The following is a 23820-nucleotide window of genomic DNA, read 5'->3' as shown; positions in this document are numbered from 1 at the left end:
CAAGCCTGTACTCTAGGTACTAAAATAATATAGTTGATATGCAAACTAGTAATGTATAGTTCATTTCCATCTTTTCATTGGTTAAGTTTAATTTGAATGCTCTTCTACACGAATTGGGGTTGCATAATAGCATAAGGCAGAAAATAGAAAAATAATTTACTTCGCCAAAACCCCCATAGGTAAGCAAAGCCCCGTGAGGTTGTATGTTAGGACCTGACGGGCGATCCACAGACCGCGGGGTATTCACTGATTTAGGCAAATGAAATATGGGAAAATGAACTCCAAATATACGAATTCCAAAATACGTTTCGTATGTTTTTAAGTAACTTTATTAAAATTATTATTTTTAATGGGAATTCGTTAATAATGTTAACAATAATAATGTTAATAACTACATTGTAGAAAAACAAAAGATCACTTACCTGTATGGCTTTCTGCAATTGTTCTTTAGTCTTCTCTAGATTTTCTTCCGATTTGCTCAATTTTTCTCTTAGTTTTTCATTCTCTTCTTTCAACTCCAAGTACAACTACATAAAAAGAACTTTTTAAAAAAGAATTCACATTTCTTTCTGCAACAAATCCAATGCAACGAATAAACAGTTTTATTTGTGGGCGTTAAAAAAGTATGGTTTATCGAGGACGTGTTACAAATTTTGAAGACAATATCCTGCTGCATGTGAGAATCATCACAGACAATCAGTTACGGTTCATTGCCTTTCGAAGGTGTAAACCTTGAAATGATGATCAGATTAAGCAGTATTTCTTACAACATTAAGGTCTTTTTATAGCGCGAATGTCTTGTAAAAATAAAATATTTGTTGCCTTCAGCCCAAAAATGCTACAGTAGTGAGTTTTGGTTGTAATGTTTTTACGGAAATATCTTCCATGTGTCCTGAACTGTCATCGTATCAGATTTCGGCGCACTTAAACTTCTAAATATTTCTCTAAACGGCGTTGAATAAAGGTATTTTACGTTATATTTACTTTTAATAACTATAATAATATGAGTAATTAATTATATCTTAAAATCCATTTAATTTATTAATTTTGAAAATGATTATAGGCTATAAATTCAATAAAAATGCAAATTGCCGTTTCACTCAAGTGTCATTGAGTCGCAAGACCAAACCCGATCTTAAGGATATTTTGTTTATATATTAATACATCACTTTTAGTAAGTACTTAAAGGTTGCTTCTTCAAATCGACACACGATCTTTTAATATGAAAAATTTATTTTAATGAAGATCTTATTGTTATTAAAATTGAACGGGGATAAAGTTGATCGAAATAAATTAACATAATAAATAAAAGTAGGAAAATTCTGGTACATTGTTTCAATTGTGTACTCAGAGACGTAACTGAGGATAATTCAATTGGAGTGTAGGAAAAGGCAGCGTAAACACAAGGGAAAACTTTCCCTGAGAAACTGGCCCCTATTTAGGTATTAGTCACGTGAATAAATCTGGAAAACTCCACGTGGCCAGTCCGTTTGTGAGGCTCGAACCCGCTACCAACTATCAGCTTTCAGAGGATAGAACCAGTAAAGTCTGGTAGCCGAAAATTCAATTGGAGTAAAAGCGTTTAGATTACGATATAATTATAATTTTTATATAATGTACAATTTGTTTTACATTGATAAAACATTAATAATTAAAATTAAAATTCCGTTTTAAGAATCTATTCTCGTACAGATAAAGAAGGTAGAAACAGCTAACTAAACGTTGGAAAATATTCTTAGGAACTGATTACGTAACAAGTTTATAACCTTATGTAATGATTTTTCTGCCAAAACGGTTTTTCGATCACCTTACTTTTTGTTCTTCTTCAGAATAACCTTATCGTACTTCCGAATTAACTATCTAATTTTTGCACGACTGATTGTGCTTGATAAATGATAAATATTGCACGCTTCTGTCAAGATTATTTTCGATTTCCTTGAATGTCTTTCTTTACAAAACTTATTAAATAAATGGAGGGTTACTAGAAACAAGTTCTTTTTATGTAAGATGAAATATTTTTGCGGAAAACTCAAAATTATAATTACGCCATTTCTATGGACATGAAAGTCAAAATAATTGAAGTAAACTTTTTAGGCATTTTCTTTTGTTTCCGTGGAGAATCACAATAAGTTTTTAGCATTTATTATAATAACGATAAATAATAAAAAACAACTTTGTGTGTTTCCATTTATTATTGAAACTTAATAGTTGATAATTAGTTATAATATATAGATCTTCATTACTTACAACGGATTCTTAGATATATAAAAAATTCAGGTATTATTTTTGTAATGATGAATAATGACACTATCATACATTTAAAACAATTATTAGTCTTGAATAATTTTTATAAAAAATATTATTAGTAATATCACTCATTTCGTTTAAAACTTTGAATCATTATTGCCTACGTGGAAATCTTTATGGCTAAGAACGTCATTATGTTATAAATAGGAGGAAGATACCGGAGATAAAAGCACTTTCTTTTGCAAGAGAGGAAAGATAGCGATGCTAGTAATAAGAAAATTATAAGATATTCGGAAAAATTTTGTATCAAACGATTAACACTACACTTCAGAATATAATAGATATGGGTATTGATAGACATAAGCTAACTTTATGTCAAGTTTCGAGATGGAGTTTATAGAAGACTGGAGACATTTCGGAACGAATCGAGCGTAAATAAGACTAATAATAAGTCAGAATCGAATTTGTTTAAGCCAAAATTTACTAATTAGGCTACCAAATACCATTCAATCTCGACTGATTGAGGTTTAAAATTACAGTAAAATTAGAGCATAAAATTTTAAATAAAACATGTAATTCTATAAGCTTTAATTTTAGCAATAATAATTAATTGATATAATATGAAACGTTAGGAAAATTCTATTTTATGTTATTTGAAATTATAAAATATCTATTTAAACAGAAAATTTATTAAAATAGATATTAATTAATGTAATAAAAGTTAGATTTTGATGTACAGTACGTTTCGGTAATCCGCATCTTCTACGTTTTCGATTTTAAAATAAAAGGTCAGCAGCCAATATCTATTTAAAATGTAACTATTAAAAGGACTTATGAGATTTAACTACTACAAAATTTTTAAAAATAACTTACATTATCTATTATTAATTGTTATTCGTTTTTATAAAGTTTTATCCTTAACAGTAACATTAATATCTGTAAATAAATACACAAATAACATTCCGAGCGTTTATAATTTATATCGGGGTTAAGGTCTACGTTATAAATTATATAAAGTAAATCAGAGAGACACAATATATTGCGAGTCGCATATCAGTTGCCAGCAACCTTAATATTGTCTGCCAACAATTTCATTTTATCTACCGTAATCTGTGCTATTAATTTAAATTAAATTTACAGTCTTTAAAAGTCACTGCGACTAAGACATTAACAAATTAAAAATTAAACCGTAAAAAATGATAGATAAGAGGTCTAAAACTACTTAAGATCTCTTCAAAGTATGGTGGCTTTATCGTAGACAATTTATTAAGCAAGCGTAAATAATAACGAATTTCCGTTTACTAATGTATAAATACGAGTTAAAAAAGGATTTAAGCATTTAAATATTTCTTAGAATTGTTTAGTGTAAGGAAATCATTGATTAAATTTAACTAAGAAATTTTAAATTAACTTAAGAATGCAGCTACTCGATGATGCTTCGGCTGCTTACGGGGAAGCCTCCTTTTAATATATGCTACAGTATATAAGGTGAAGTGCAATAGCACATTTAGATTTGTGTAATATTAATACTACATCTACTTATTGCGAGTAATTTATAACTAGTTAACAATGCGATTTTATGGCCAAATGTTCTGCTTATCCTCGCCAATTCTCATATCCCATGCCTTATGAAGTTTACATTACTTATTAATGTTTGTAAAGAAATTTCTATACATATATTTTGTTTGAAATAGTCTTTCATTAATGTTAAAGGCCGAATTTGCTAATATATCAATTTCTTTATTTCTCTTTAGTCTAAATTATGTAGATATTTATTTTTCATTATCTATTTTTAAAGTGTGTTTTTATATGTTTTATAGCCATATATGGCAATTCATTTTATGTAACCAACTAAAACGAAGAAATACAATTATAAATTAAAAAAATTATATGCAAATTATCGTGAAAATTTCGCGTTGCCTACTGTACGGCGTAGACCAACACACACTGCCTGACAGATGAGTTACTTTTATCTATTGCACGCGTAAATTTTGGACGGAAATAGAAGAAAAATGACGTCAGAAGTTTTTCATACAATAACAGTTTTTGTATTTAGTTAAATAGGGTCCAGTTCGAAAATAATGTTAAGTTTCAATTTTGAAATAAAATGACTGAAATCTTATATGGATTGTGAATGTGTTAACAATAAAGAGCTTAGAAAATACACTCGAAGAGTCTTTTCCTCTTCAAAGAGAATGAAACCAAAATTTTAATAGTTAAATTGATAGTTTCCGATTGATTATTTTTTTAGTGGAGGCGATTTCCTGGCGATGCCCATCTTACAGCCAACCATTATCACTCGATAATGACAAGAATACAGGAGTTTAAGAAATTATACTCCACTCGAGTGAAACACTTGGACTTCTCATCGAGTCGAAGAGAAAATGTTTTATCGAACTCGTCATTGGTCAGATTACTGTTAACGAATAAGTGACGTTTTACCTTTTTATAATCGACGTGCTTCAGGTCTTCGGCGCTTCCGGCCAGAGAGGATGCGCCACCGATTCCGGTTTCCGGTAGAGATCCGGCCGAGGTGTACCTGGAAGCGAATTTGTTCTCCTGAAACGGACAAAGAATCGGATTCAGTCGACGAACCTTCGTATTCTATTTATAAGCGACGGACGCGTCTCTTCGTCCGCGAGCACCTGTCGTCGTTGGCACTCGCCACCCTTCCTCCAGCCAAACCGGGGATCTGCGAACTTCCTTTCTTCTAGAACCCCCTAGATTGCCCTTCGTTCAATGCGCCACCCACCGAAACAACCCTACGGTTTGACCGCGAGTCTCTACATCGCGGACCATTCGACACACTCGGCGAGAAGAGGACGAAACGAAAGGGAAACCTTTCATTTCGTCCTCCAAAATCAAGAAATATTTTTGAAAGATAGAAGTAAAAATCTTACCAAAGAGAGGCCATCTTGGACGACAACTCCGGCCGATTGGCGTCGTAACGGTCCGAGCAGCTCAGAGTCCGAGATGCGCGATCGACGGGGCGAGACAGAGCGCGAGAACCTGTCGGAAACGGAGAAAGAGGGAACGCCCAAATTCTTGCCCACAGTTCGTCGAACGCCATTTTGCAGATGCAGGGCGTAAGAAGGATACAATCCGGAAGAAAGGCCGGAGACAGAGCTGTAGGATCCCAGGGGTTTTCCGGCCGAACCGTATGAATATCGGTTGGTGAAAGGGTTGTAGGACATGCCGCGTTGCCTCGGCCGCTTCCACTGGCAACGACATGGCCGCCGCTACCCGTGTCCGACGAATGGCTCCTCCCGTCTGCTATATATAGAACCTCTAATAATTCTCATCGCCGACGCGCTTTTCGGCGACCGCCGCGCCGTCTTCCTCCCCCGCACTTTCGTCCCACCCCTTCATCCCGGGACAGATGGCCTCCGCTACCGCACTCCCGAAATAGAAATTCCCGGACCGGTATAAATATAACTTTGCTGCTCGGGAAACTCGGAGCAGAGCGTCGCCCGACTGCTCCCACTCCTCCTTCCCCTCCTACATCGAGTGGCGGACGATTTAAAGAGGCCGAAAAGTTCGCGCGCTTTCCTCTCGTTTTTCGAAAGAAGATAATTGCTTTCTCCCCTTCCTCTCATTTCTCTCCTCCCTTCTGTGTTTATCTCATATCAATCCAAATTTGAACGCTCGCTACCGAGAGGATCACAAAAAAAAATTTCACATATTTCCGACATGGATATCGATAAATTTATCCCGAGATCGGCAGTTGTGAAATGGCGGAAGATCGGCACGGAATTTGGAAATGCGGATTGAGATATTTTCCGGATGTGCCAAACGGAAGAAGCGCGGAAGAACCACTTGCCTGTTTGAACATGACGCCAACGGTACTGGCGAAATTCATTGTCGATGGAGGTTTTAAAGAGAAACGGGCCCGTACGGCCGTAAACCCGGTCGTTAAATTATTTTAAGGATAGATTGTCTCTACTTCCTTTCGCATCGACCTAACTTCTTACCTTCTTCGTCGTTTCTTCCTCTTCTTCCTCTTCTTCCTCATCCTCATCGTCGCTTCCCGGAGCTTCCGATCCCGGTTCCAATTCCTTTCGGGCCATCTTTTCCAGTAATAATTTCTGGGCCAACTTAAGTTCGTTGGAAGTGACTCCCTACGAAAGAAAATGGATCATCAAATCGTCAGCGAAAACAGTCGACGACGAACTATTCTCGTCTTACCTGTGTGGGCCTTCGAGTTTCTCGGGTCCTTTTTGCGTGAGCTTTTCTCTGCATCTCGGGCCTCTCGCCGGCAACCGGTGGCACGGTCGACCTTCCGATCAAACAAAAAAGGTTAGTCCTTAGTCCGATCAAACAAAAGGCTGTGCTGTTGAGACGACAATCGAAGCACAAATGGTATGTGTGGTTCCGTTTTTCGGTTTCCAGAATTCCGTTAATGTAACAATGCGCAATTAACGTCATTCGTCTAAGTAACGATCCGCAGCAAAACTTGGAAAAAGTTTCTCTTTCTAAATTTCGCCAATTCGCCGCACGAAAGATAGAAAAATCGTCGCAGATGTCAATTTGTATCTCATATTAATCCGAATAGAAACTCTTCCCCCCCCCGAGAAAATAAGTCTGATTTGAAAGAAAGCGACGGAGGCTGCGTTTTATTTATTTTCGTGATCCGCTTTTAGATCGAATTACTCTCTCTGTTCTGTAAATTACTCTTCCTTTTTTTTCTCTCGGCTAAACGTGGAACAATGCTCGTCCAACAACTTCGAAAATACGTTTATCTGCATCAAAGCAGATTTTTGTTGTCGATTTTATAATATATATTATTAATATTAACTTTATAAGTGAACTCTTTATAATAAACTTTTATAATTATATTAGCCTACATTTCCAAATTGTGGTACTTCCTACAAGAAATGCATATAAGATATCATTTACGGCTTATTAGCTAATTCTTTGCAGATATTTTTAATATTCTGTATATTAATAATTAATTACAGTGCGTTTATTATCTTTTAATATATATAATATTCCTTAATTAATCACTTTTAATTATTAAGCTTGATAAGCGAATCGGCTTTGTACTACAGTAAAACTTGTCCGAAACGGAACAGGAATAAAACGAAACCTGCTTAACGGGTAAAAATTATGCGGAACGGAGTGATTTTTCTGTTTAGAATAAAATTAAAAAACTTGTTCGGAACGGAAACCTGTCAAACAGGAAAAAAATAATCGGTAACCTGCAGTTCCGGTTTACACAGGTTTTACTATAAACGCTTTTCTTGAAGCCCTAATTTTACAGGAATTTTGGAGCTTGTACTTTTGCTAATCTTTATCTTTCTTTGTATTGTAATTAGCTATGTATAAACCTAATGATTAATCTAAGCAAATATAGTAAACTGAAGTCTAGCTACATCAATATAATACATTAATACAATAATATATTATAAGTATCGTGTATAAAAGTCTAATTAATTAGTAGGAAAAGATGCCATTATTCAAGCATTTCCTAATAATTCCGACATACTTGTAATTTATATTTTTTACAAAATGTATAATATACAAAAATATTAGTTGAATCATAGACTATTACACAATATTTTAACTTGATTGAAAGAGTTCTATATTAGGCTAATTCTATGGGGTTTAGACCTCTTTCAATCAATAATACGTCTCTTCTCTCGACTTTCTTCTTTTAAATTGAAAATTATGGTTTTAATATCTCGTATACTATTGCACGTATAACAATCTTAGCTTCACTAATATATTTTAAAAATATTTTTATCAGCTGAACTGCTTTTTTCGAGAAAAATTCGTGAATTTTATCTCTGAAAGGCATCTGTGCTAAGGTGTTTATTTTTCTTTCAAGCTTTGTCTTTTACTTTTCTACGTAATAGTGATACTCTGTAAGAATTCGTTCTCTTTACGGAAAGACAGACGAATGCGATATTCTAGTACATTTGGCAGTTGCATTTGTATTCAATTGATATATTAGGATCATTTTCACAAAATTCTTCCAAAATGTTCGGCCCCACTTAGTGTATTTATGTATTTATCATTTAACCGATAATAATTTTCGAAACTGTCGATTATATACAGAAGAATTGAATATGTTTACAATAATAAAAGTTCGAATAAATAACTTATATTTAGCAAGTTTTCGAACCAGTATATAAGAAAACAAATTCCATTTATATATATTAATAATTCATTTATTAAATTCTAATATTTATAACGATATCAATCGCAATTTGCTTGTACGAGTTTATTTTTTTAAAAAAGTATTTTAAATTTCAATACGTAGATAAATCTTGTAATTGTTATATAGATGCTGTTTCTCTAATTATTAGAAAAGTAAAGAATGAATACTTTGTCAGAACTTCAAAACGAAAACCCCACATACAAATGGAATCATATTTTGGCAAAAATGAGATACATAAATCTTTCAAAATAAGACAAAAAAATCTTTCAAACATTGTCAATTATCAAGTGAATGTTGAATATATATATTATACCATATATTAATATCATTATCACTCCTTTATATCGAGGTAGAAATGTAAAAATACTGGTTAATGTTAGCTCTGGTTCCAAAATGGCGGCTCGTCTCTGATTTCAGCAAACAGAAGAAAGGAAACAGTGGGCACGCACGTTCTAACCTAACCTAACCAATTCTAATAAATTACCATAATTATTACCAACCAAATTATTAGAATAGGTTAGGTTAGGTTAGAACGTGCGTGCCCACTGTTTCCTTTCTTCTGTTTGCTGAAATCAGAGACGAGTCGCTATTTTGGAACCATAGGTAACATTAACCAAAATGTTCATTCGAATGAATATGAAAAATGAATATTTTTACATTTCTGCACATTTTTGGCTGAACCGATTTACGGAAAAAAATCAAAATTAATTAATTAGAGTAACAAAATATTATTAAGCTTTGTTTTTCCGTGAGAGCCGATAAAATGAAATAAATCATTTATTCCAACGAATTCCACTCCGCTAGGAAAACACCAGCATAATATGTAAACGAAAAACGAAAATAATACTGTACTTAGAAACCTTATTGACCTATAGCCTAAATAAAGAACTGTCTGCTACCCGTAAATCCAGGATTGTATATAAACGTAACACACCGTATATCATATGTTAAAAAAAAAATACAGACAAGGTTCCAAAGGAACAGAAATCGGAAAGTTTATTGCATTCTAGTCAGGAGCAGTGAATTAGACCTGAATATTGCATACCTTTATGCAGTATTCAGGTCTAATTCACTGCTCCTATTGTAAGTTATATAACTTACAATACTAGTAGAGACAGCCCGGTAATTGCACGAACATAAATACAATGCCCGCAAAACTATTCTTTTCAGAAAAACATGACAATATTTTTCATGTTTTCTAAAAGGAAAAAATAAAGATATTTGATCAGTTGCAGCTAGATTTTTGAGTGACCGAAGACACCTCGCCAGCACGTAGAGCTCGGCTTATACAGGATATTATACATTAATATTGAAGAAGTTTATCACGGTTTTAATATAGAATAACAATTAAAATTATGGATGGGGACGGTTTTAAGATTTCGCTCAACCATAACCGAGCAAATAATAGCGTACAGTACATTTTAATAATTTAAAATATTTCTGTGAATTTTCTAATTAATCGAAGTTTTCTTGAATTGCAAACTATTTCATTGAACAGAAAGTTCTCGACCTGTTTGGAACTTTCTAGAATAACTTTTTTCTGGAACATTCTAGAATGTTCCATGGAAGTATATAAACAGGTCGGGGTACGTGCTATAAGAAAATACCAAATCCAGTCCTCTCACTCTACTTTACCATGACCAACCAACATCCGCTAACCAAAGAGCAAGTTCGCCTGCTCCTCGTTTATGATTATCGTTCCAACAAAAAAGCTGCCAATTCTATCACTGACATCAATGCTACGTTAGGACCGGACACTGTCGCCAGAAGAACTGTATACAATTGGTATGAACGCTTCAAAAGTGGAGATCCCTAACCCAAGAAGATCATGCTCTCTGTCTTCTGGAATTTTAAAGGAATTATCATGTTCGAGTTACTGCCACAAAATACAACCATCAACGCAACTTTCTACTGCGAACAACTCGACGTCTGCAGCAGAAACTGGCGGAGATCCGCCCGGAACACCAGAACACCATCCTGCTGCATGACAATGCACGGCCACATACAGCTAGGCATACCCGCCAGAAGCTACTGGACCTGAACTGGGAGGTCTTGCCCCACCTGCCATATAGCTCTGACATTGCACCTTCCGATTACCACCTGTTCGTCGCGCTCGACCGTCACCTGGCTGGCAAGGAGGGGTTCAACAATGAAGCAGACTTGGAGACCAGCCTGACCAACTTCGAGTCGCAGCCACCAGAGTTTTATCGAGATGGCATCCATTCCTTGCATAACCGTTGGCAGGAAGTGGTCAACAACTACGGTGATTACATTGATGATTGAAGTTAATTCTGTACATAAAATTTTCTTGGCTAAATAAAATCGTCCAAAAGTGCGAGAACTTTCTGTTCAATCAGATACATAAAAATATTTGTTGCTAAAGCTGTCAATGGATCACACGCTACATATCTTTCGATCTGATAGCATATAACTGTTATATTTGTAAAGAAATAAATATTATTTTTATATTTTGATGATATATATCTCATTGGTACGTAACAATGTCAATATCGAGAAAGATAACTTGAATAAACAAACCTTAATTCATTAATAGAAGATAAACTGTTATCATTTGAAATCGCAATTCAGTTTCTTTTTGACGCGAAGAACGTTATATTAGCTTAACTGCTAAAGAAAATCCGTAACGATTTCATTGTGAGCCTGACCGACCCACAATGGGTTTCTAAAAAGGCCCTTTTAGGGCCCAGAAGCAGAGGAATTAAACAGGAAAAAAAACTTATCAGTGTGCTTAAAGGAATGCCTACTAATTTACAAAAAATTAAAAATAGCTTTAAATATAATTTAAAATAAACAAAATATTATTTATCACAATTTCCTTTGCTTAAATAATAAATTTTAATTCTATTATTACTATGTAATAGCTTTTGTTATTCGATTCGTCGTAGAACATAGGAATACAGAATATATAATTCCTTGATATAGGCAGTGGCGTAATTACTATTTAAGGTGGTTATGCGATGCTTAACACCTAAATATGAGCCATTTTCTTTAACTCCCGTGTTTACCGACACGAGTCATTTCGAGAGTTGATGTATTCGAGTTACATGTCAACCCCGGTACAATGAAGAGTTATTCACTTTCGTATTCACTAATCTAGAGTTTCTGAACTCGAAGGGTGCTTACTCGTTATACGACTGAGAGAGAGAGTTGTTGATTTGTGGTATCTAACAAATACGGTGATTGGTTTCAATAAATCACGAGACATAGTGGATAAAATGACGCATGACGTCAAACGTATCCGAAAGCATTTTAGCACATTTGAAAAAGGACATCTGTTGGAATTGACTCAAAAATATAGCAATATTATATAAAATAAAAAAACAAATAAGTACTGTTTCAGTTAAAGAAAAACAAGACACCTGGAAAAACATTGATAAGCATCTCTTAATAATAATTACGTTTATTTTTAACATGGCGTCAATCTACAACTTCCTAGAGTCGATTTACAGAATCGTTATAATGTATATATTAATATCATATTATATTATATATATATATTATAAAAGATTTATGTTTATCTCAATCTACTGGCTATAACTCGAACTCCTATGAGACTATAGTATATAGACCTATATAATTTCGTAGGGGTTCAAGTTATATATACGAATTAGATTGAGATCAAAACATATCTTTATACTCGTAATGATTTTATCTATATTATTTATTCCAATTACTCTATTGTAGAAAGTAAACTATGACAAATTCGGTATAATAAGTTTGCCGCACAATGTTTAGGTAAACGATTTGACGTAGAAAATCGTCATCCAATCGTTCCAAGTCATTTCTTCTTGCAGAAATAATCCAAAGACTTCTTCGTTCCATACGATCCATATAATCTAGATATTAGATTTTCTAATCCCAGTTTCGTCGTTGTCGAAAGACGCCATTTTTCCCTGAAATAGGTCGTATTGCTCATCTGTCAAACTAAAAGTTTATCCTCTATTCGCCAATTTTCTAGTCAGAGCTATTAATGTTTGACTCGAAATTCAACCTTAAATCTAACTCTAACTCGTATTGGTAAATACAGAGTTAAGAAAAGTCCTTCCGGGAGGCACCCCCTTGGCCCATGTGTTGCTTGTCTTATCCAAAATAACATAAGTTCGTCATTTCTTTATTAACTATATAAGATACAAACTGGAATGCGTGTTATTTTAATTCGAAAATCTTCCTCTGAAAGGAATTAGATGACAGGCGCCACTATTGTTATCAGGAAAGGTATGATGTACAGGGGCAAGCCAGTACTAATTTGAGGTGGAGAGCATATATTTTAAATTAAATAAATTTAAAAAGTATGATTAAAAATTGTAGTTCGGCATTTTGATAATGTCACAAATAATTACTCGTTATTATATAATTTTTAATATATATTTCATTATTGTGAAAAGAATAAAATATCTGATGTTTTTAGACGTAGATGATGATACTGTTCAGAACATTTGTAATAACATTTCTATATTATGTCGTTTATAAATCTGGCACAACGTTAATTGTTTCAGATTTTTAAATTAATTTTATTTATATTATTAATGCCGTATCACAATATTTCAAGACATTTTAAAGATGAAAAAAGAGGGTAAACCTCTATTCAAATTTATTATGAAAGTCAATATTTAAACGCTTTTGGTTCAATGCTCCTGATATGAATCAAAGGCTGCTCTACATAAAGGCGAAAAACGTGACGTTGCCTACTGCTTCGAACATTCAGAGGACTTGCAAATTTGGTAGTACAGTATAATAGAATCCCGATTAACCGAGGTTCCTCATTATCTGAGGCTAACCTGTAAATAAATATATTGTGCTACATTTTTACTTTCCCGACTGTAACATGTAACAGAGGTGCATGGCGATCGATCAAAAGAATGATCGCCCAAGATTTTTACATTTTTGGACTCAGGAGACCTTGAAATGTCGAAACATGAAAAAAATCCGGGGTTTTTCTGTATGTTTGAATGTTAGTAAGTGTGGAGATAGCACGATTTTGTTCACCCACTTTAAAGCTTAATAACTCCTATGTCTTTTGTAGAAAATTTCTGAAAATTTGCAGAGAAGTTTGTGTATTAGGGGGATTGATGCTATTAAATTTTGTTGGTTAAAGATCGAGAGGTGGGAATATAGAGGGGGGTCATGTGTCACATCTCGATTAGGATTTTAATGAAGATACTTGTATTGTTTGTTATTAGCATTTACAAGTTTTTTAGGAAACTCATCCTCACCTTTAAAATTAAGCTTTATGCCATTTTATAATAATTAAGTATATAATAAGATTTTTAATAAAATAATGATATTTATTTTAAAAACTTTTTATATAATTAACGAGCAATTATTTATTGTGACATTGTCACAATGCCGGGTTGCAATTTTTAATCATATTTTTAATTTATTTAATTTCAAATATATGCTCTCCACCTCAAATGAGTAGTGGTTTAAATGGCCCCTGTACATAATACTTTTCCTTTAACAATAGAGTTGTCCAGTCATATATTTAACTTTTTTCGGGGAAACTTTTTAAATTGAAATAATGTAACTTTTGATTTGTATTGGAAATTCACGTATAGTTAATCGGAGCCTTCTTTCCCTACGGTTTCCATATCTTGTTTCGTCTTTCATCTAACCAACTCCATTCTCGAGATTAAGGAATGACAGACAGTGGGAATTTATATTATAGGTCTACAATTTTTTAAATTGCAGCCCAATAACAAACGCTTTCATTCTTGAAACTGTCGTATGTATTAGTTGCATAATAAATTATGTAAAAAAATATTGTTCTTAAAGATAATTTAATTTACTAAAATATAAAAAGAGACTTCAAAGTGATACCGTATAAATCTTTTATAAGTTTTTCGTAACTTTTAATTTGTGGCCGTCCGTTGAGCTATATCTTCTCCATTGAGAGATATTGCCGCAGAATTGGACTTTTCCTCTGTGGACTGAGGAATTCTGCGCTGCTAAAAGCATGAATGCTTTCTTGCTTTTAGCAGCGCTGAATTCAATTTCTTTTAGCACTTACAATTGTAGGTGAATTTCTATACACAATATTGAAATTGTCAATTCTTTGTAAAACTATTATATTTATTCTTATTATTTTATTATATGTTTTACTGTTATTTCTATATTAAAAATATTCATACTGTGTATTATTGTAAATCTAAATAAATCTACCTCTACCTATATCGGTCTATTAGTGGGTCTCAAAAATAAATTTTATCTAGGGCCTCATAAATCCTAGGGCCGCCGGTGCATTGAGCAATATATCATATCAGATAACATCTATTATCGGGGCATTATTTACACGCGTTGACGGCAAATTGTCGTTACAACGAGTGTAAGAAGCCTTTGATTCTAACAACTAAAATTTGAGTTTAAAAAAAAAAATCATCTTAGAATCGAGAAATACGTTAATTTAAATCTAACTTTATTTTTATATGAGAAAATCGAGTTATTCCTGATAAGCTAGTAAACTGTTTTGAATCTGACTTGGCATATGCAATAATTTCTAATACTGTGTTTAAATAAAAATTATACTAGTGAGCCATAATAGTATAATAGTGAGGACAAGAGAAAATTTAAAATTAAGGTATTTATTCGAGTACAATAAAATATGTCAATAAAAAAGTGCTTTATTTTTGTCTTGAATACTTACTTTAAAACAACAGTATTCAATACTTATTTCACAGGCTTTATTGATGTTAAATATTATAATGCATATTTAGTTTCTTTTCTTTTATTTTTTATTTTTATTTTATTAAATATTAATTATATTCTTTAATATTTAACATCAATATACCGAAATTCCAGATCCATATGTATGATGCCTTCCACTGTACGTTAAAATGTCAATTTAACTTATAACGTTTATTTTGCAATTCACCGATATAAATAAAAACAAGAGAAAAACGTCATACTATTAACGACAACAATTAAGATTACTTAATTGTTTGGCACATAACCAATAAGACTTAAATAATGCTAGTTAAACACTATTAGTTCTTTATCCCGTTAGACTATCTGGCAGCAGAATTCCGAAGAAGAAAAATAGATACTTAATTAATTATTACTTCGATTTAACCTCTTAATTCTAACAAAATAGAACAAATATTAGTAGCTACAATGTTAATGCTAAAGTATATATATATACATTATTATTCTTATAGAAAATTCGCTAAGAGCAGCGAAATGTATAAATCGAGGAAAATAAAATTAGAAAATATAAACTTGACGTTTCACTTCATTTCCTCTTGAATTTATAAATAAGTTCACTTTGTCCATGTGTTCATAATTCTCGGTATACTTTGCTAAGTACGAGTACCTGTACTAACGTAACAGTAAAGCTGTTGCAGTAATTTTCACGTGTCAACTTGACCTCGGTAATCTATAATTAGCATCTAACATGATATGATTTTATATTATTTGAATTACTTTACAAAATAGAAAAGTTTTAAAAAATTAAATTAGCTTCGAAAGACGTTAATAAATACATGTGCACAAGTAACCTACGAATTATTTAAGCGCTTGTATACAATACTCGGCGTCGGATTTGCAGTTTTCTGTATTGTCTTAGCAAATAATGGATATTGTAGATAAAATGCAATAATCGTTTACATTTTTGCCTTCTTTTCAATATTTATAAATGGTTATAATTATTAAAGTAAGAAGTACATGTTTAGTCCTGTTTGTTTGCAAGAGATGGCGTTAGTACAGTATTTTTTTTTTTTTTTTTTTTTTTTACTGTTATGAATAGGTCAAATTTTCGCTTAATATTGTGTGTTTATCGTAACACATACTCGTTTATTTTAGGATTTAAAAAATATATATATTTTAATGAAGTATGTAAATGAGTCATTAAGTCCATTGATATCAAGTTCATCTTGTTTGAACATATTTGATAATTATAATTACAGTGTTTCTATTCAGAGATATTAGTAGTAACACTTAAAAGCAGAAACTACTCAAAAGTATGTTTTGTAGAATTTTCGAAGTAGAACCTCTTAGGGAAATATTACTTCTGCTAGGCGGAATTAAGGAAAAATGTAACTTAATGCTGTGAATAATAAAACTTTTATACAGTAAATCAGAAAGTTACTCAAAAATTACAAATACACAAAAAAAAAATAATAATAGCAAGGAAAAACGAAAAATTTTATTATATTTTCCCAAAATAAGACTGAACTCGATGTTCATTACTCTAACATACGCGAAGGAAAATAATCCCGTGTTCGTTACGAAGTAGAAGATAATATATATAGAACATAATAATAATAGAAAATTGATAAGGTTAATAAGCTCGTATAATAAAAAGTGTTAAACGGATATTAAAAATAATTTAAAACAACTCCAGTTCACTCAGCTTAATAAGAACATTAAAGGAAATAATATCACTTAAATTACCAATTTTTTAAACTCAGTTTGAGTTATTAATATTTAATATATTAAACGAGAATAGATACGTATCACATTACATTATATATATGTCACTGATTATATTATATTATTCAATTGTATAATGAATGTACAGTACATAATTTTGTTGTTTTTAAACTATATCAAAATTTTTCCGAAAAATATTTTAAATAAATATAATTTCTACTGGTAAATGATTTATCGACTTCTATAAATAAAAACATTTGTTAATTCGAAAATAGATTTAATGTATAGATTAAATTGTATATTATTATTATTCAGTGTATTAAATGCATCTACTTGATATCTATTCACTCTTTGCCATCTAAATACGTCCTTGAATCTGTTCAGTAATGATTAGTCTATACAAATATAGAATATATTAATATAATCGTATGAGATCCGTGAAGCATGATCGATGGCTGTATCAATCAATTTTCTGATATCAATCGGAACTTTGTGCGCAGAACTTTAAGTGATAAGTACCCTACAGTACTGTACATGGCAAGTAAGAACGATCATTATAAATGAATAAACTATTTTTAATAGAATAATAATGAAATGTCGTTACAGAATGTGATAAAATGTATATTATATAATATGCAAATACTGTATTGAACAAATGGCTAGACAACAAACCGTTGCTAGACAATTTGTTATACGGTTTCGATATTTAATAAAGCTAAAAATCGTTTCATTTTTTTATTCGAAGCAATTAAAATTACTGTTTTTTCAAAGAATTTTTGATTTCTGATATAAACACATATCACAATTCAAATTTTATAGAATATGTATACATAGTAGTCTGCATAAGAGAGTCGAGACTAAACCACAATTTTAACATACTCTTGTTTCTTTTTCTTCTTGTCGGATTAGCGATAAAAGAATAGAGATTAATATATATACGGATACAAACACAAGGAATTAAGATGTAATATGTAAAATTATTAGAATGATCGAAGATAAACAAACTAGTGAAAGTAAATTACTTAGATTATTGGAACGAATTATTTTTATGCGAATCTATCTATAAAATTCCCACCTGAAACAAGACCCTGCTGTATTTTCAACAAACAAATATTAGCAGCGGTGGCTTGTGTTAAGCACTACAGAACTGCAGCATCCCCAAAAGAAAAAAATAAAATCACAAAACAATGCCTCTATTTTCATTACATAGTAATTGTAAAAATTATTGTTTTTATCAAAATCAGTACTGATCAAAACGGTTTACGAAATAAAAACGACCCTATTGCGTCCTAATTTAATCGTTTTTATTTCGCTCCTGCTGTAATAGCAATGTGCCATTCCTCAAGGTCAACTCCCACACGTCCCATTCAGAGAACAAAGTCCGGCTCGTTCGCCACCGTGTCTCATGATTAGCAACTGTTTAGCAATGCTGTTGCAAGCGGTATGGTTGCATTGCAGGAATTAGTTACTGAGTCAAAGCAAAGATGCAAAGTACTCGGTAACATGTAAACATTAATATTAAAAGGACATAACTTTCGAATCTTGAATTAATTAATTTTAATTAAATATTATATATATAGTGTTTGTTATATAAAATAGTAACTGTTAGTCTCACTAGTACGGAAAGCAAGGAGAGATCCCCTTTACTTTATAAACAAATACAGAACGAAAAAATCAAATAAGTACACTTTACATAACGATTCTAAAAAGACAACTTATTTGAGAGGCATTTTACTATTATCCTGTAAATATTTTTTAAGGGACAGTTTTCATAATGGCAGATCGTCGCTACGGACAGATATTTCATTGATGATTTTTGATATCTCTAATGTTATTTGTTTTCTTCATCATACAGAGTTATAGAAATTTAATTACGTATCGGTACGTTAGCCTTTATGCAAACACAGAAAATAATAGGAGTAAGTTCAATAGGAGAAAATTTCTTTTACAGGTTAATAACGCTCGTTTTCATCATACTTTATTGATATTTCAACCTTGAGATGGGATTTAGATAAGAACTGAAGTCGAAAAATTAAAGTTACAGAAATTCTAATGAGAAATCCATCAATAATATTTCGGACTTTATATCCATCGGATAATCAACAACGTCTATTGCAGACTTTTTAAAAATTATGAAAAACACAAATAGAATCAATTCAAATAACTTATTTCAATATAGTTCCTTTGTTTCTCTGCAACTTCTCTTATAGAATATATATAAATAGAAAAATATTTTTTTTACACGCTAGGAAAATCAAAGCATTTTCTATTTCACTTCGAAAAAACTCAAAAAATATAAATCGCTTCTACGGGATCTTCAAATACAATAAATTTCCTTAATTATATCTTCCCCTACAAGTAATAATATTATCAATATTTGTATTAATAACAAAAGACAAGTTAGCGTAACTTCAATAGTACTCCACTATTTTCCAGTTCTCTCGACAACCAGATTTATTAAATTTTGAAATTAACAAGAATCCAGCAAAATATGTACTAATTTCTTAAGGTTGTAACTATGCAAATCTAATTCTTTATACATTATTTTCAAAATGCGAGTAACACAAAAGACAGAATAACCTTTAAAATAAAATTTATCAAAATATAAAATACATTATTTTCATACTATTAACCCAATGATACACTTATCCGTTCTTGTACATTTAAACAAATTCCAATGAACCGAAGCTAAAGAATAAAGAATAGATCGACGACTGAAAATAATCAATCTCATTCTTATACGTTTTACATGCCACCCTCTTCTCGTATCTCTCATTCTTTCCCTTTTTTAGACCAAACACAATATTACATTTACGGCCGAATGTTTCTGAGTCAGTTATCTGGCAGTCTGCCGATAGCACATGTAGTTTACCTAATGTTTACTCACAAATATATAGCAGAATTGACGATTTTCTTATTCCCGAATGGAAAAAAAAAACTAATACTTTTCTGTTCGGGACGTATACCGTGCATAGCGAACACGCATCCTTGCAATTATATTTGGTATAAGTTTTTAAGTTATAAAAGTTTTTAAATCATGAATGCCGCAAGTATGACTGAAGTTATTTTTCTATATTTCTTTTATAAATGAATTAATAATTTTCAAACTGAAAGTATATTTTTATATCTTCAAACAAAGTGTATTACTATGGCATATAAATAACTATTGAATAACGAATTTAGATTTTTGCTGAAACTTGAAAATGTGGTGACAAAGATAACGTTCTTTAAATAAAGTAGTTTCGAATTAGTCGAAATGGAGTTGCCATCTGGCGGAGAAATTAACAAATTCTTTTTAAAAATCAGAATATTTATAGATACATATTTGTTATAAACTCTTAATTCAGATTTTGAATTGCGCTTTCCCATCAAATATTTGCGTAATTTTCTCATTCGAGAAACAACGGCAAAAAAATGACTGAATTTACTGAAATTTATTCAAAATTACTTTGTTCTGTAACTAGAAAAATATTTTAATGTTCATATTATTCAAAATCTAGTTATATTTCAGGTAATTTCATTATTGTAAACAATGCATAAATTTCATATTTTAATATAAAGATATTTACTAAGAACTTTTTAAAATCATGCATTTGAATTGATCTGGAGCTGAAATGTTAGCTTCTATATTCATGATTCTATAAGGCATTTATTTAATAAATTATTTTAAGTTTATAAATTTTCGAACAAATCAATTTTATTTTTTTATTTCCAATATTTTTTATCTTAAGCTAATTTATGTTCTACAGAAAACTCTTCGGCTGATATCATTGATTTGATGCAAACTCAAAGGACAAACAAAAGTTGAATTTTTTTAACATTTTCAGCTACATTTCGATAGAAGTTCCACAGAATATAACATTTCTTTATAATTTAAAATCTGTTTTAAATTCGGAGAAAACTCTTCCTTAGATGTATCAAGTAAGATATGTAAAATTTCTAAAATTTAAATCAAATTTGTCAATAAAAAATAAACGAAATTAGTAATTCATTTCAGAATACCCAATATAAATATGGTTTATCGAAACTCAGAGAAATAACTTCAAATAATTAACCATTATCAAAAATGTTTATCATTTAAGCCATTTATTTTAATCAAACTAAGGAAACTGAATAGACTTAATTCAGCCGATACCATTAGTACGATGTTCTGAAATATATTAAATTTATATTGTTATAATGGCGATGTTATTTTCACAATCATTATTTATTTATTTATATTACAAACTTTACACAAAGCAGAGATCGATAGAATATCTTAGAGTTGTTTATAATATTGCACAAATATTTTGTTGACGTTTACACCAACTACCAACGGTTAAAAACCGTTACAGTACGCCTTTACAACCTTCGATTCTATTGTTACCATGCGATTATTTTTAGAATTTTCACCGTTTTGTTTGTTCTACTAGAGCGCAATTAGATATAACGCAGTACAACGTCAAATAGCGATTTTAACGTCTACATAGTTGATATTTAATAAACGTTTGATTCGAATTAATATAAATATATATTAATCCGAAACAAAACAACTAAGAATACGCATTTATTAATTGAAACAAACAATCTGTGATAAAACTTTTGATAGCGATTTCTATACGAAGGGATAAGTGAAACAATAAGACAGTTTACAAGTTCAAAAATCAAATATATAGTTGGATGATAAATATATTTGAACCATAAGAAGTATAGATGAAATGCTGAGAAATGGCAACTTGCCATTTCTCAGCTTTTCCTTCATAAAAGAATTGTAATAATAGAAATGGTAGTTTATAATAAGAAACACAAACTAAATTGTAATTAATCGTGAAGATTCTTTTTAACAATTTATTTATTTTTTTAACATCATATACTTCAATGAATTAAGCAATAAGTAAAATACCCAACCTTAACATTACTAGCATAGTATTAAATTTTGTACAGGTGTTATGCTTAAATCAACATGAAACTTCTTGTTTTAAAGGAAGTCAAACATATTTACTATTAAACGTTTATAGAGATATACGTTAATGTAATGAAAACCAATTCTTTAAAATATTTCATATCTGATTTACTTAAATGTTGAAGAAGGCCCGAAATGTTTCATAGTAAATAAGTTACTTTAGGTCTACAGCAAGCAACTTTATATTATTTACTAAGTTCTGTATACTTTCGTGATTTTGTGTTCAACAATTATCAATGGCATATTTACTTATATCTCTCAAGACAGATTACTAAAACGCCACTAAATTCTTTTGTAAATATATAATAATTTATTTTTTAAAGTGATTTAGTAAATTGTTATAAATTTCAAATAAAAAATATGTAAGTATTCGGTTTTTACATGAATGCTTATTAACAGGTTTCTAATTAAATAATTGGAGAACATGTTTTGCTTAAGTAGCAGTTATATTTCCAACTTGTGAAAAAATACAGTACGGTATTTACAAAAACAAATCTATAATAAAAATTAGGATAAAAAAATACTCCCTGTTGTTTTTCGGAGAATATTACTCAATTACTTAAAATTACTTTAGTTACCAAATCTTGTTTTCGTACAACATCTTGATTATTTTTATTTTTACTTTTATTTTAAAGAAACAAAACTGATTGTTTTGGTACAAAGAAAGTGCTGCGCCGCCATAAGTAGCTTCTTAGATACCCCCTTGCTTTCCAATTTCATGTTGCATGTCATAACAATTCGAAAATTGCAAATTTCGAACAAGTTTGCTTTCGCCTTTGTCAATTAGAGTTCTACCAAATGAGCTGATTTTTACGGTCGGCTGGAATCCAGAATCGCAGATCGGCTCACAGCTCAGTGCAACTCGAGATAAATTTCTTCACCTTACGCTTAGGTAATCTATGGCCCGGATATACAGTATATCTGATATACCGTATATCCGTTATTATTACTGATGCAAAAATGGATTTGCTGCAACATACCAACTCAGCTTAGTTCATCTATCACTCTCAACTCACACCTCCTGTCAAGCCCTCAGCTCAGCTTGACCTCAGGTATTTCCAAATAGCTGTATTGAGCTTTTCCGAACTCTAGTGTCAGCCAGTAAGAGTAAGCATAAGTAAATAAAAAAAAAACTTTTTAAAATCATACTTTGAAAAATTCGAATGCAGTCTCCATAATTTTCTATATTGTAAAAACATAGTATTAATTATTAACTATTTTTAGCGATTTTTCACGTTTTAATCGGTTCGCTTATATTTCCTCCGGAACATATACAGATTATCCTTTTTTCTATCATAAACTATCACATTAATTTATTATTTTTTTGTAATACAGTTAACTTTTTCTTCCTAAAAGTATGATTCCTTTGTTATCAATCACTCCAGTAAAATATTATAAATAGCAAATATACAACACTACCATTGCTATAACGTGATTGATTATTTTTATTATGCATGAAGTGCAAGATACTATAATGATAATCAATAACAGCAGCAATCAAATATATATATATATATGTATATTTAATTGCTGCTGTTATTAAATAATAGATTAATCATATATATATAATTAATCTATTAGTACAGATATAGCACAGTACTATAAATTTTACTTGCGTATTCTGAAATATATGCCTACTATTAGGAATTTGATTTTCTAATGCAAAATAAAGAAGGAATGTTGTTACTGCACAATGTATAGAGGGATAATTTAATATTAGTTTGTTTGATTTCTTTTTTTTTCCTGCAAATAAAGATAAATCTCATAAGATTGTTAAAGTAAGAATAATTTAAAAAAACTTAAATCAGTTTCCAGAAGCACCAGTTTCAAAAACTACGTAGAACAGATTTATTAAGAGTTGAAAACAACAAAATTGTTATAGGAATAAAACACGAGAATTTTTAATCATCATTTACACTGGTCCCATTCATCACAACAATTTTTTTTCTTGGACTTACTTTCATGCGTTTTGGTTGATGGAAGTAAACTCTCTACAGTGTAGGTATTTGATCATATTTTCTTGTTTTCTTCCAAGAACTTACAATAGTCACCAGAATCAGATACAGGTACTCCTCATTTACGAACG

The 23820-nt window shown here is 31.1% G+C and overlaps 1 protein-coding gene across 3 annotated transcripts in view; it reads right to left on the bottom strand.

Annotated features, from left to right (window-relative positions):
* The window catches only part of LOC136980710 (protein phosphatase 1 regulatory subunit 12B-like), a 65518-nt gene that overhangs the window by 2315 nt on the left and 39383 nt on the right, over positions 1–23820 (bottom strand). For all 3 annotated transcript variants that reach the window (XM_067276900.1, XM_067276899.1, XM_067276901.1), the window contains 4 exons: positions 6433–6523; positions 6219–6365; positions 4690–4806; positions 423–527 (listed from right to left, as the gene is read on the bottom strand). In XM_067276900.1, coding sequence (XP_067133001.1) covers positions 423–527; positions 4690–4806; positions 6219–6365; positions 6433–6523 — 460 coding nt within the window. The remainder of the gene's footprint in view (positions 1–422; positions 528–4689; positions 4807–6218; positions 6366–6432; positions 6524–23820) is intronic.

This window comes from Centruroides vittatus, unplaced genomic scaffold (assembly GCF_030686945.1).
Source record: "Centruroides vittatus isolate TY-2023 unplaced genomic scaffold, ASM3068694v2 contig_717, whole genome shotgun sequence".
In the NCBI taxonomy this organism is placed as follows: domain Eukaryota; kingdom Metazoa; phylum Arthropoda; class Arachnida; order Scorpiones; family Buthidae; genus Centruroides; species Centruroides vittatus.
Note: the sequence above shows the minus strand (reverse complement) of the source record. Positions and strands in the feature narration are given on the sequence as shown.